At 48.0% G+C, this 13,066-nt stretch overlaps 1 protein-coding gene across 26 annotated transcripts in view; it reads right to left on the bottom strand.

Annotated features, from left to right (window-relative positions):
* Positions 1-13,066, bottom strand: part of ank2b (ankyrin 2b, neuronal) — a 105,233-nt gene that overhangs the window by 67,576 nt on the left and 24,591 nt on the right. For 22 of the 26 annotated variants that reach the window (XM_028980467.1, XM_028982169.1, XM_028980781.1 and 19 more), the window contains exon 1: positions 2,241-2,365. The exons of 2 other annotated variants lie outside the window; for them this stretch is intronic. In XM_028980467.1, the coding sequence (XP_028836300.1) occupies positions 2,241-2,258 (18 nt within the window). In that variant the 5' untranslated portion in view covers positions 2,259-2,365. Of the gene's footprint in view, positions 1-2,105; positions 2,125-2,240; positions 2,366-13,066 lie in introns of those variants that run through there. 2 more of the 26 variants (XM_028982185.1, XM_028982160.1) reach the window with 2 other exon arrangements.

The raw sequence follows: 13,066 nt of genomic DNA, 5'->3' as shown, positions 1-13,066 counted from the left end.
CACCTTTGAACTCCACATGTGTTTGAACTCCACATGTGTTCATTCATAGTTTTGATGCCTTCAGTGAGAATCTACCAACGTAAATGGTCATGAAAATAAAGAAAACACATCGAATGAGAAGGTGTGTCCAGACTTTTGGCCTGTACTGTATATTGCGCAAAGCGTGAGTTATGTACAAGTCAAGTCGATGCAGGTAAAGGTTAAAGGTTAACTAATACACATGAGTGTGCAGTCTGTACAGCGTGTGTGGTGCAGGTATACAGTACATACTGCCCCACCCCCCCGCGATCTCGGTAATGAGGTAAATCTACCCACAGAGTCTAATCCCCGCCGCGCGAGGAAAGACAGCGACCAGCTGGCTTCCTGTCCCTCGCGCCGGACGCAGGCCTGCAGCATGTTGCTGGGTGCTGACACACACACACTTGGACTGTAGCGTTGTGTCATTCACAAGCGGCTTGGTTGTGTGATTTCACTGTCCTCACTGGACCATGGGGGACGCCTGCGACACGCAACCACAAGAATGCGTGGTCTAGCCCTTAAGCAACGCTAGCAGGCGTTGACTAGCGTGCACAGCGAGCTATTCATGACTTTTTATGAATGGCTCTGCTAATTGCTGCATGGTTGTGAACGCAGTTAAGAGATGGAATCTCAGCCGTGGTGCGGCGGATCCTTTATGAACTGGGCGTGGCGTGGGGGCAGAAGGGGGCGAAAAGAGGATTAGGTTTGATCGCCATCTGAACACACAACGACGTGCAGCCCTTCTAGACTCACCTACACCTGGTTCGCCACGAACTGGCGTTAAATGCACTAACAAGAAGGAACACGATGCTACGTTACGACGTCACCTAGTGACCAGGGCATGTCCTGATAAACCATGTGACCTATGACCTTAACGAAAGTGGGTGTCGCACGCAAATATGAACTAGCCAGCCTTATGTATTCCAGAGGGAAATTTCTCAAACGGCATTAATGAATGTGGATTAATAGGTAAATGGCTGATAGCTAAACCGCTATTATCAGCGAATAAAACAAAATGGTGTCGCGTATGGGCCTCCCCCCGGTAACGCACAACGCGACACCGTTGCAAGGCTGTCGCCAATGGATACAGGCCCCTGGGGGCGCGGCGGCAGAAGCCGCAGGACCCCCGACGGGGCGTGGCCACGTCTCCCACGGGCCTCGTTAAATCAGGCTGCCTCGCTGCTGCACCTAATGAGCCACACGTACAGGCAGAAACCGATGGCGCTTGTCGTCGTGCTCTCTGGAACCTTCCCTCAAGCTGAGACAACTATGATTTATGCAGGGGGCCCATCGCCCGAGCACTACAGACACCCTCATTATGCATCGAGCTGACATAATAAACACGCCTTTCAAATTAGGTGTTTAAATTCACACCCGCATATGCAGATCTCTTTAGATTAAAAAGTACCTCAATTAATTAATGCAAATGGCGGAAAAAAAATCTAAAACAGTAAAACGTCTGTTTATTGCTGAAGGAAAATTAATTCAGGGGTGCATAATCGGGGTTCGAGTTTGCCAGGTTCTGGAATTCCTATTGTCGTTGCTCATGGTCGTGTTTACGATTTGAAAAGCCGCTGCAGTGAAATGTACCGCCTGTAGGGGGCGGGATTTCTCCAACGCTCGCTGAACCTACGCTCGCACACAGACATCCGCGCGCACGCGCCTACGTGGGGTTTAAAGTTTAAAGTCGGGGCTATTTCTGTCGTGCTACAACCGCGCAGTGTCGCACCGGCAGGAGAGGACGGAGACAAAGCAAACGTCCAGGGAGCACCCCAGCGTCCACACGCCCACTTTTCAGCTTCCCCTCATTTTGGTCCAATCTAAAGAAGGTTAATTGCCATTTTAATTCCTAATGACCTAAAATAAAGGAGGTGCTTGTATGACGGGCGGCAGCGGACCTCATTATTTGGCGAGGGGGATTAGGTTAAGCTGCAGTCGTTGTGAAGGCGTCCCGCGGGGCGGTCGGGGTTCTCGCCACGCTTCCAGGCCTCCGCCCGGTTAATTATGATGACCTGCAGAGCATGAGGGAACCCAGCCCGCCTTCCCGAATCTACCTGCAGTGCTGCCAAAGCCCACGCGCCACTGACCTGGGATCAGCTGCCTCTGTCCTGCATACATCGCAGCACCTTGAAGTAGAAAAGCTACTGATCCTGGACCAGCTCTCCACAGCGAATGCTCAGGGAGCAGAGAGGGAACGGAGGCCCGCGTCCCCGACACCTTACCTGGGCTGTGGCACTCATGGGTGCTCTGGAGGGATTCCTGCTCCGGCTCCACCTGGGAATATCCGGGAGGGGAGGGGGGGGGCAGCGTTCGTGCGGGACGATGCTGTCGGCTACAGTGAGTGGATTATGATGCACCGCGCTGGAGGTATTAGCTCTCTTGAGTGACACACACACACACACACACACACACACACATCTAACAAGGGACATGATAAAGAAGAAGAAGCAGAAAAAAAGCTCAGAGGATTACCAGGCCAGAAATAGTGGCGCCTTCTCCAGTGACCTAGAACCAGATCAGACATTCACCAAGACGGAGGTGGTCATTCAATGGTACACATGAACACACACACACAACTCACGCAGTCTGTGCTGTACCTAATGTCCCATCGATAATGAAACGCACACACACACACACACACACACACACACAGAGCGAACACAGTCTTAAACGCTCGGGTGGAGTAAATCTCCAATTAAGCGTAGGCACACCCACCGAGCCCAGTCTGGAGACCCCTTCATTCAGGGCCATCTGAAACGCCCCCCGTCTGATCAGCGGGACACACGCCCTCTCTCCGTACGTCTCCATCTGACGCCTGGACAAGCAAACTCAAAAACGTCCCCCCAGTTTCTGCGACTAGACATCAGTAGCTACAGGGACGGTTCCCCTGGAGACACTCAGGGTTATGTGTGACCTATGTAAATACTCACAGTTCACTCCACAAATAAGAAAAGTTTTATATACTCATTATTTCTTTCATTCTATTGCACTTCTAAGCTATAACAATTAGTATAACATCATTTGAAGAAGTAGTGCATTATTAGTATTACGGTTATCAATGTATAATGAGTAAAAGTAGCTTAAAGTTACTGTTACTATTGTCAATTTTACTTTACTTTACTTTACTTGGCAGCCACTTTTATCCAAAGCGACTTACAGGAGGACGACACCAGCAATTCTCATTCACTTTCTATAGATTGTGAGTTACTAAGAGCCCTGATAAGGCCCAACTTGTCAGAAAAAGAACATGCTGGGAAATTGTTAAGCGCTAGGCGAAATTGTGTGTGTGTGTGTGTGTGTGTGTTAGACTCGTTTGAAATACTTTTTGAATAAGTGGGTTTTCAACTACTTCTTAAAGGTGGTGGTGGTCTCGGCTAGTCGAATGGAGCCGGACAAGTTGTTCCACCAGCCAGGGACAACAAAAGAGAACAGAGTCGATTGGGATCGGATGCCCCGTGACGAGGGAATTTTCAGATCTGAGAGGGCGTGCGGGAGTGTAGCTGACTAATAGTGTTGAAAGTTCTACATTATTACTGTAAAAACTGATGTATTGATGTATTTCCGCAGCGGGAGGATCTAGAATAATCCAGTATGTGTTTTGCTTCAATGTTATTCAGAAGCGTGGTTCCGCTTTCAGATGCCGTGAGAGGGAAAATAATCCGCAGGGTCCGTATCGATCCGGAGGCGTGGCCACGCCCTCTCCGCCGATTTGCCCGGCCTACCCGACAGGCCAGTAAAACCAGTGCGGTATTTTGTGACTGTGTGAGTAGCCCCAGAAGAGCAATAAGGAGACAGAACTGCTGACGAGACAGGACCTCAGGCATTGGAGGGGTCAGCCTGACCCGCTGTGTACCCCGGGGACGCTAGGGCCAGGGCCAGAACGTTACGCAACAAACCTGGGGCCCTTATAATTGTCCTTCTGCTTGGAACTCCGACACTGAAAAATGTTCCGGGGGTAGATCTTTGTTAATGAATATTAGCGGAACCGCACGCCGGCAAATCCTTTCGGGATTATATCTGATGCCACTGACAATGAAGAGGAGGGGGGTGCTTTTCAATAAAGATCGGATTAGTTCGGATGAAATGTCAGTCCAGTTTAATTCCCTCTCTGCTTGGCAAGAGAGCCAAAGGAACCTAGAACCGTGTCATATCAAGATCAAAGCGCTGGCGATTAAATACAGTAAGCGCAACGCTGGTATAAATACAGGTAAATACCCGCGATAGCCCCTCAATTGGCGAATTCCTCCAAAACAGCCTTCTGTCCCTGCTCCCATATATAGTCACAGGTCTAAGGGTGATACAGGGGTGATGCAGACCCAAGGGCAGAACATGAGCCACGTTTAAAATGAACAAAACTTTTACGAAACGTCGTCATGCATCCATACGCTCTTAATGAAGAATTAAGAATGGAATTATTATCGCTTTTTCTAATGAATTAAATGCCTGGTTATATAAGCTTGACCCGGTCTGGCGGGGGCTACTCCGGGTCAGGAGTTCGGACCGGAGTTCCATGTTGGTCCTGTGTAATGTTTCCTGATCGTGTTCGCCTGTGTATGATTGTATAAAGCTGCCCTGTTTGTGTCTGTTCGCGGTCAGGTCATGGCTTGGTGATGTTCCCCTTGTCCTGTCTACCATGTATTAAACCCCTGTTTTGTGACGTTGTGTGTATGTGTCCTCCTTCCTCGCCATGTCCAGCTATGGTGACAAAGCTCTATGTGTAACAGTGAATGGGAGCTGGGGCAAAAATAAACCAGAGCCAGCGGTGACGGGCATCACCTCGCATCACAGTAAGGATGAGTGGCAGGTCGCCGCCGCCGCCATCCGTTGCCTAATGTCCCCGCTTCAATGGAGAGAATTAGAGACGGTGAGTTGAGGGTGAAGCGAGAGAGAGAGATAACAGCGTGTTCATACCGCAGAGCTTTTAATAATAAATGTACATTTATGGCATTTGGCAGACGCCCTTATCCAGAGCGTCAATAGATCCGAACTTGTCTTCCTGTGGCCTCCTTGCTTCATGCCAACCTTCTGGGCTTCCCACCACTTCCATACATCGTTAGGCGACAGTGGGAATTAAAACATTTTATTTGGACATCTGAGCACCTCTAGAAACGTAGCCCCGCCCTCTCAATCATGTGATGTGTCTTGACCCCCGACCTGGAACCCCCATCCCCCCAAAACTCAATCAAAGGTCGTCCAGTGTCACATCACCCAACCCTGAACAGCTGCTCACTTGCCACAGACGGAAAAAACGGAGGCTCCGCGGCAGCTCTGACACTGTCAGGAGCCGGAGTTCACCGCGGCGTCCCTGCCCCCCTCCGCGGGGCATGAATTATAGATCTGCCCCGCGGGCAGATAGACACATTATTCACCAGGCGGGTAGTGCCGACGCAGGGCCGGCTGCACAGCTCTGCTTCATTACACCGCACCTCTCATTACCATATTTTCAATCTGGCTGGGGTCACGCAGCCAACCCCCCCCCCCGTCTAGTTCCGCAGTAGACTGGAGTAGAGGCGGAGCTTTGAGGTTCACGGCGTTGGAGAGGTCGATGTGACTGATCAACATTTACAGCATTTATCAGAGCATTTCAGAACATCTTAATCAGAACATCAGAACATCTTAATGAAGCCCTTTGATATACAGTACAGGCCAAAAGTTTGGACCCACCTTCTCATTCAATGTACTTCTAAGTTATGTACTTAACAAAAAAGGCTGAAATAAGTGAAAACATGTTTTATATTCTAGTTTCTTTGCTCTGATTACTGCTTTGAACACTCTTGGCATTCTCTCGATGAGCTTCAAGAGGTCGTCACCTGAAATGCTTCTCCAACAGTCTTGAAGGAGTTCCCAGAGGTGTTTAGCACTTGTTGGGGTCCAGCTCACCCCAAACCATCTCGATTGAGTTCAGGTCCGGTGACTGTGGAGGTCAGATCTCCACTTTTTGTTAAGTACATAACTCCACATGTGTTCATTCATAGTTTCGATGCCTTCACTGAGAATCTACCAACGTAAATGGTCATGAAAATAAAGAAAACACGTTGAATGAGAAGGTGTCCAAACCTTTGTACTGTACCTCACATTAAGAGGTCTACATATGAATGTGAAGAAGCATGTCACCTCCGGCGCAACACAAATAGCGATTAAATCATCAACAATAACGGGTCTATGACGAATGCACAATCAGAAATGGGGACGCTGAGATTGTAGCCTTTAGCATAATCATATTAGCGGCTAATGGCAAAGTTGAATGTGACAAAGCAAAGGGACCTTTCGTCCCCGAAGCCGCGGAAAACACCAAACCCCTGCCGTGACCGCCACCCTGTGTGGACGAGACGCGACACTGTCCCTCTGTCTTCCGGAAAACTGAAACTGAGAGCTGCAGAAAATAGCCCCCTCTTTATATGCCACTGAATGGATGGCCTTTCGCTCTCCTCCCACGCCACGCCGCCCGACTGTGTCCGCTCTGTTCTAGAAAATTCTGCTCCGGGACCTGAGTGATGGTCCAACGAATGTCACTCGACAGCCCGGGCGCACTCGGCCCAAACACTTGCAAACACACAGAGATGCTGAACGGGAGTTTTGTTCACCGCAGGACAGCAGCAGCTCAGTCCCAACCCTCCTGTTCGAGAGCAGGGCACCCTGGGACGGCTGGTGTGCGACTACACATCGATTACGCGCTGGCACTCGAAGAGTCTCTGAAGGACCTGGAGTCATCGAGCTTAAAAAAAAAAACTACATCCATCAGTCCTTAAGGGCATTACGTTCGAACTGCCGTGAAGTGCTCTAGTCATGGGGCAATAAGACGCATGCACACGCAAAAACCACGGCAAAAGCCACGCTTATTTTTTATGCATTTATACCACGGAGCATTCTGGCAATAATGTAAAATACACCGATTGCCTATTTGTGACCGTTACCATTCCGGAGAGAGGTTATATAAGAGCCTTTGAAATGTTCTTTGCGTAAAGGGGGTATTCATGCCCTGATAGAAATAGCAAAGACATTTCACATGCCAACCAAAGGTCAACGAGCACATTTTAACGGACATTATGCAAGAATTATGGGCAAATTTGTTAGGACACTATAAACTGCACAAAATTGTCCCAAGTCACACAAATTGCAACATTTACAATGGATTCAAATATTTACATTTCCATCTGACAATTAACTAACTCGGACATGTTCAGGTAAATGGTATTATAGATTCACAGCTACAGGTTGTATTAAATAACCCCCTTTCAGGATATAGTATATACATTTATAGTGTATTTTGTATTGTAAATGTGTTTTAGAATGCTTATAACATGCTTTCAAAAATTAAGGCCTATCTATGATTTTTTTGGACTTGCTGTATACTTCCCCTCTGGTATTTTGTATGGCAAAAATAGATTATGAAAAGGGTGGTAGTTTCCTAGTGGGTAACACACTCGCCTATGAACCAGAAGACCCAGGTTCAAATCCCACTTACTACCATTGTGTCCCTGAGCAAGACACTTAACCCTAAGTTGCTCCAGGGGGGGACTGTCCCTGCAACAAATGACTGTAAGTCGGATAAGGGCGTCTGATAAATGCTGTAAATGTAAATGTAAATGAAACAGCTCCAGGTCTAATTATTGTGTCCACTCGACATGGATGCTATCACAGTTTCCTCTCCATTAATCACAGCGAACAATACGGTTGCCTGTCAAGGCCTATTGTCAACGCGCTTCATTCACTCGCGTGCCAAACAAGAGCGGTAACAATGGACGCCTTGTCTCGCTCTGTGGCATCACATGCCGCCTGGGGCATTGAATAAATTAAGATGGTGCCGATGGTGCGCCACCCACCACAGCTGGAGTTTCCGGGCAGATAAAAAAAAAAAAGTCAGTAGCATTTTATCATGTCACCTGTCCCTTGATCCTCTTTAAAGAAACCCTTCTACCCTTTAAAGAGATGTTTTGGTCCGTTATTGCTTCTCGGTGGACCAGGCACTCCATCGGGTCTTTGAGCACGACGGGAGTCCGAACGAATGAGAATAAAAAAACAAAAACTTCCTTAATCTGATTACTGCAGAACAATGGCAGGCCCCACAGAAAGAGCCCGACGGGATTACGGGGCACTGTGTGCAGACCGGGACAATGACACTCCACAGCGGCTCCATAGTGAACAGAGACGGCCTCCGAGACGTGAAAGGAAAGGAAATCCCGGGAGTACAAAGCAAAGGACTTGTGGAGTGGACGCGTCAAACGAGCGCCAGACCAGGAGGGGGGTGCCGGACCTCCACCCAGCGGCGGCAGCCTTACTTTCTGAACCTGAACTTGGCCAAGAGTGCTGAGCTGGGACAAAGCTTCAGAGCACAACTTCTTTGACCAAAAGTTCTGGACCAAGAAGGTTCCCGAGAACCACAAAAAAGAGATGGATCCTTCTTCTGTACTTTTCCTAAAGCTGCGGGTTCATGCTGTTGGAAAATGAAGCCTATTCCAGGGTTATGGGAAGATATCTTGGTAGCTCCAGACTGGGTGATGACATAATTTCCAAATCCCCACGGTATTCCTGTAGGACTGGTATGAGACCGGATAGGAATTTTCCTCCTTCAAAAGAGGGTCACATAAGGCCAAGGAACATGCCCGGCTGAGGACGCCAGCGTTCGTCCATCTGAAGATCCCTGCGGTCATTAGCTCGCCCACTCCCCTCATGCACTTAAGCCTTTTCTCTCAGAAAAAGCACACAGGGGCCAACTTGGACCTCCTCCAAAAGAACTTTCTGGAACTCGGCGTCTGACAGGACTGCTGGCGGCCTGTGTGGGGGGTTCAGCGAACGGCCAGATGGTTCATTACCAGCTTGTGGCCTGTTCCGGACAAAGGGGCGTGGCAGGTCAGCATCAGTTATTACGATGCAGCTACATCTTTTGTCTTAAGACGGTGAAAAGATGCCACGGATCCTTGAGGAAACTGTCCTTACGAGATATCAGAGCATGCACGTAAACACGGCCGTCCCTAAACTGAAGCTGTAAACAGAGCACAACACACACACACACAAGATCCGCCAATCATGTGTTACTAAGACAACAAGACATCCATCTGTCCGCTGCCTACAGTATTCCGATAAATTAAATGGCGGAAGGAGCAGAGAGGCTAAAAGATGAGATTTTTGGAGCTAAGCCTAGTAGTGTGTATATGAATGTGTGTGTGTGTGTGTAAGTGTGTGATTCGGAGTGTTTCCAAACAGCAATCCGAGATCCCGGTCATTAAAGGGACTTTTGAGGACTTCAGATTAGATGTTTGGTCACTACACCATAGGCTGGCTTAATCGACTCTGCTCAAGGAACATCACTCACACACACACACACACACCTTCAGGAAACCGACTCGATCAACTCGAGCGGCACATTCCATTTCATTGCTCATTATTCCCCGGCCGCTCGGCGCTGGAGACTGAGGTGGGCGCTCGTGGTTTGGGGTGGAGATGAGTTTGATTGGCCCTAGTTGCCCTGGAGAGGTGGGCATCCACTCGGTCCACGGATTAGTCCTCGTCCTGGACTACAAGGGAACGTCAATAAAGTTCTCCATCCAAAAATCTTAATCGCTGCTTGATTTGTTGCTGGTTGACAACAAAAAAGTTCTAGAAACTAAGTTTGATGTCGACGTTTTGATGTCCCCCTGACAACGTATGACAGTGAGGCGTGGAGCATGTGTGATCTATGATCTCTTTATACTAATCTACATTTGAATGGTGCGAATATGTCTCATTAAATTCTCTTTAAAATGATTATCTATTCAGACGGGACGTGAGCCCACCCGGGAGATCGGGAGGCAGGGATTTTGCAGACATTGTGCACTGTAAAAAAAAATACAAATAAATACATTGGAAACCTCACAAAATTTAAGGCGACTGGCAAAGTCAAAAATGCTTTGCAGTTGGTTTTCCCAACATTTTATTTTCTACAGCGTGGTCCTTCATAAGCAAAATCTGAGCGCTTGGAGAGAATCCAGGATTGACTTGCTGGCAGAAGGCAGTTTTTTATGCCAGACCTCCGCTTTACGGGAGATTGAATGGCAGAGGAGGGTCATTTTACGACGGTCCCTAAGACCGCCAGAGCAACATCAACAACATTTATTGCTTATCTAGCCCAGAATCACATACAGTACGTCTCAATGGGCTTTGACGGGCCCTACAGTTGACACCCCACACACCTGACCCTTCTGCACACAAGGAAAAATTCCAAGAGGCAGAAAAAAAAGTCGGAAGAGAGGTACCTTGGGAAGGAGTGATACAGAGAGGGACGCCCTTCCAGGGTAGAGTGAGCCTGCAAGTGGTGTCAGTGCAGAGCTGGTGATGATCTGTCCAATAAGAGAAAAAGTCCAACAGTTGTAGAGGTGGAGAAGTCCAAAGTGTAGTCTAGTGTCATGGTGTCACAGGGCCAACAGAGAATCGTTGATGAAATAATGCTGCAAAGGAGGAGCGAAATTGAAGCAGCTGCAGACGTAGCCACGGCTCACCTTTAACTTATTTCGTTTTATTTTAACCAGGTATTTGCCAAATGGGGATTTGCCATTTACTTTTTCCCAGCAAGCGTCATAACTGCACTCTGCACGTTGAAGTCCATCTCCTTCTGTGACAAAACCCTTCTTCTCCGATCCAGCAGCTGTGACACTGAGGCTGTGGACTGTTCTCAGCCAACCAGACATAAATTATGAGTAGGAACCGTGTATGATGGCCACACCCACACCCTAGTTGCATTTACATCAGCCTGTGACATGCGTCTTTGTCTTTTGTCTCTAGCCACGAAGGTTAACAGATAACCCAGCATGCCTAGTAGACAGAATGTGCACAATAGAAAATCGACCGCTGTTCCTGATGGTCACTTGGATGAGCATAATGCGAATAATACTGCAATAATACATTAGAAATTCTATATATATATATATATATTTACAGCCTGTCTGATTTTGTTCAAAGGACAGGAAGCCAATTTCAGACTCAGGAGCTTTCAGCTCGCTGCTCACATCAGCACATTCCCCATCATACATCACCGGCCATTACACTTCACCAACACAAGCAAATCACTGTGGCAGGCCAGAGCTGAGGCCAAACACACACACACAAACACACATCACAGTCAGCGTTACGCAACAACTCACTCAATCTGAACGATTTCAGCGAACGCGCTCTGTCCAATCGCGTTTGAGTCTATTTTATCGCAATTAAGCCAAAGGCCGGACTGCACATGAAGCGATGAGTCGAACAGTTGACCCCGTCCTTCCGCATCACGGGACTAAATACCCCCTATCTCCTATAGAGATAACCTGTACAGTATTTAAGTTAGGTCACAATGGTCTGTGTGAAGCATAATTTCAATACACGGTGTACTGTGTATACTGTTGTCCTGACAATAAACCGATCTTGAATCGTGAATTCACCAGACGTCCTTATCCAGAGCGCCTTACAGTCAGTAGTTTACAGAGACAGCCCCCCCCCCCCCCCCCCCCCCCCCCCCCACCCGGAGACACTCAGGGTTAAGTGTCTTGCTCAGGGACATGATGGTCTGAGCCTGTGACTGTGGTTATCTGGTCCCTAGTTTAGTGTGTTACCCGCTAGGTTACTAGTCCAGCTGTTAGTCCTAGACTCTTGCTGTCATGATCCGGACCGGCAGGGGTTACTCCGGATCCGGGGTCCGGACCGGAGTTTCATGTTCGTCTCGTGTAATGTTCCCTGATCGTGTTCACCTGCTGTCTATTTATATAATTGTATAAAACTATCCTGTTCGCGTCTGTTCGCCGTCGGGTCATTGTGCATGTTAATGTTCCCTTGTCTCGTGAAGTCTGTATTAAACCCCTGTCCTGTGATCGTGCGAATGCGTCCTCCTTCATGCCATGTCCAGCCCACCCGTGACACTTGCATTAAAGGACCACAGGAGGTTTACACCACGCAAAGATTCCTGAATACCGCACACATGCCATTTTTGACCACAAAAATGGTCAATTCACGCAGTAATCGCTTAAAAGAAAAACGCCTGAACAGCGCTGACCTATTTTGACATTAATGTTCATACGTTAATCGTCATCATCATCATCTGGGATTAGGAGCCCTTTTCGATTAATCAATCCATTTCAGCAACGTACCAATAACCGAGATTGAAAATATGGGCTTCCTGGGTGTATGGACACAACAATACAGGAAAAAAAAAACGGAGCGGCGTCCACGTTTAACCTTTCATATACGAAAGCTACAGCTATTGATTAGTGATTCCCCTGGCCTTATTAAAGGATAAAAACCTCCATCAATATTTAATCGCAATAGCAAGTCGGCATCTTGACAGCCATCACAATGGGCACATGCTATTTAATACATATAATAAAACATATTAATTACACACATCCATGTTCACAAACACCAGAAATCCCGTTAATGGGTTAATGGGTTAATGGGCCGCTAAATGGAGTAATGAACACTGAGGTCGCGTTAGCGTTGGGACTACTCCGTGTCACATAGTTGTCTGTCACCAGGAGGTCGTGTTGGATGGACAGGTCTCCTCAGCCTCCCTTGAACGTTTGGAAAAGAAATGAAATGGCCGCGGCTGGCCGTGGACGAGGATAAATTCCCCCGTTTCTGAATAAAAAGCCCCACAATTTGTATGCAGCAGACTGTAGGGGGATTCTTATTTTAATCTGTTTTATTTTACAAGCCCCTGTTCCTCAGATCTTTTATACATCTTTCGATGCTTGAACAGAATCTCCCAGGCCCACCCCCCCTCTCCTCCATCGCTGAATAAAGGGCCGTCTTCTCGCAGGGCGCTGCAGTTGTCAGGGGAACGGCCGCGCCCTGATCACCATGGAGAGCGTGCTGGTGCTATGTGTATTTTATCAATGGGCATAATTTGCGGCCAGAAATAATGAAAATTCGAACATTACAACAACTGTCCAATTTTCTATCCAGTTAAATATTACCTTTGGACTGTGATATAGCGTTTGTGTTGCCGTGCTGCTCTTTGTTTGACAAGGTTGGGCGTGTCCTGGGGTCCAAACCACGGAGCCAGGATCTTTCAGCAAACGAAAGAGAGACGCGTGGCATG

The sequence above is a fragment of the Denticeps clupeoides genome, chromosome 1, assembly GCF_900700375.1.
Source record: "Denticeps clupeoides chromosome 1, fDenClu1.1, whole genome shotgun sequence".
NCBI lineage: Eukaryota > Metazoa > Chordata > Actinopteri > Clupeiformes > Denticipitidae > Denticeps > Denticeps clupeoides.
This window is presented reverse-complemented; position numbering and strand designations above follow the sequence as displayed.